Source organism: Papilio polytes, unplaced genomic scaffold (genome assembly GCF_000836215.1).
Source record: "Papilio polytes unplaced genomic scaffold, Ppol_1.0 DF822067.1, whole genome shotgun sequence".
NCBI classification, from domain to species: domain Eukaryota; kingdom Metazoa; phylum Arthropoda; class Insecta; order Lepidoptera; family Papilionidae; genus Papilio; species Papilio polytes.
Genome location: NW_013527137.1, coordinates 3495637 through 3496908, shown reverse-complemented (window position 1 = coordinate 3496908; position 1272 = coordinate 3495637). Strand labels below are relative to the sequence as shown.

At 36.2% G+C, this 1272-nt stretch overlaps 1 protein-coding gene across 1 annotated transcript in view; it reads right to left on the bottom strand.

The window, feature by feature from the left end:
* Positions 1-279: 279 nt before the first annotated feature.
* LOC106106847 (meiosis arrest female protein 1 homolog) overlaps positions 280-1272 on the bottom strand; it is an 8052-nt gene continuing 7059 nt past the window's right edge. Inside the window, exon 8 of the mRNA XM_013287506.1 lies at positions 280-289. Coding sequence (XP_013142960.1) covers positions 280-289 — 10 coding nt within the window. The remainder of the gene's footprint in view (positions 290-1272) is intronic.

Here is a 1272-nt window from a genome sequence, read left to right as displayed (position 1 = left end):
GTCTTCTGTTTTGTATTTTTGTATATATTGAAATAACTCAAAAACTACTGGGTCGATTTTAAAAATTCTTTCACTATTAGAAAGCTAGGTTATCAGTGTATAACATAGGCTATATTCTTAAATTTTATGTGTACGAAGTCGCGAGCAACAGCTAGTTCTAAATAAATGTGTTAACTCACCGTGTAGGAATCCAGTATACGGTAGAGGGAAGGCAAAATAAAACACATTAGATAAATTAGTTCACGTGTATGCATTTAAATAACTACTCAGAGTCCTCTCTTAGGAGTCCCTAAGTGTAGATTTAAGATTTATGTAAGTAATTATAAAGAAACATAACATCATCCACTTGCCCTTATCCCTTACGGAGGGTCGGCACAGTATGTGCTGCTCCATACATCTCTATCAGCCATATCTGAATCCACTCCTTTCTTAATCATATCCTCTTTCACACAATCCATCCATACTTTCTTCGGTCTTCCTCTTCCTTTATAGCCATCCACATTCAATCTTAACACTTTCAGGTTTATGTCCCCATCGTCTCGTCCCACATGTCCATACCACGCTAACCTTTTGCTTCTCAATTTCTGCACCACTGGCGCTACTTTCAAACTACGTCTAATGTACACATTCTTAACTTTATCCATACTTGTCACATTTATAAAGAAACATAACTCAGGGTTTATAAATTAATGACCTTAGTGTAGATATTAATATAAATACTAGTTTGGATGGATGTTTGTACGTCTTAACTGATTTTGATGAAACACTTTAATTGGGAAATCTTTAGTTAAATAGGCGAAAATGGCCCCTTATGGGCGCTGCAGGCCTAGAGGGACTAGAAAAAATTGGAGGGCATTGTTGACTATTGGTAATCTTACTAATATAAATGCGAAAGTTTAGATGGATGGATGGATGTTTGTTAGAGTTTGTAGCCTAAACGGCTGAACGAATTTCGATGAAATTTGGCATAGATGTAGAGGATAGTCTGAAAGAATTCTGCCTGCACTTTTGTTTTTTTTTTTAATTCCACGCGGATGGAGCCGCGGGCGAAAGCTAGAAGCTGTATTTTTTAAACAGCTAATCATACTAATCATACTAATATTATAAATGTGAAAGTTTAGATAGATGGATGGATGGATAGATGGATGTTTGTTAGAGTTTGTAGCCTAAACTGATGAACGAATGTCAATGAAATTTGGCATACAGATGGAGGATAGTCTGGAGGAACACATAGGCTATTTGGTTTTGTTTTTTTTAATACCACGCGGACGG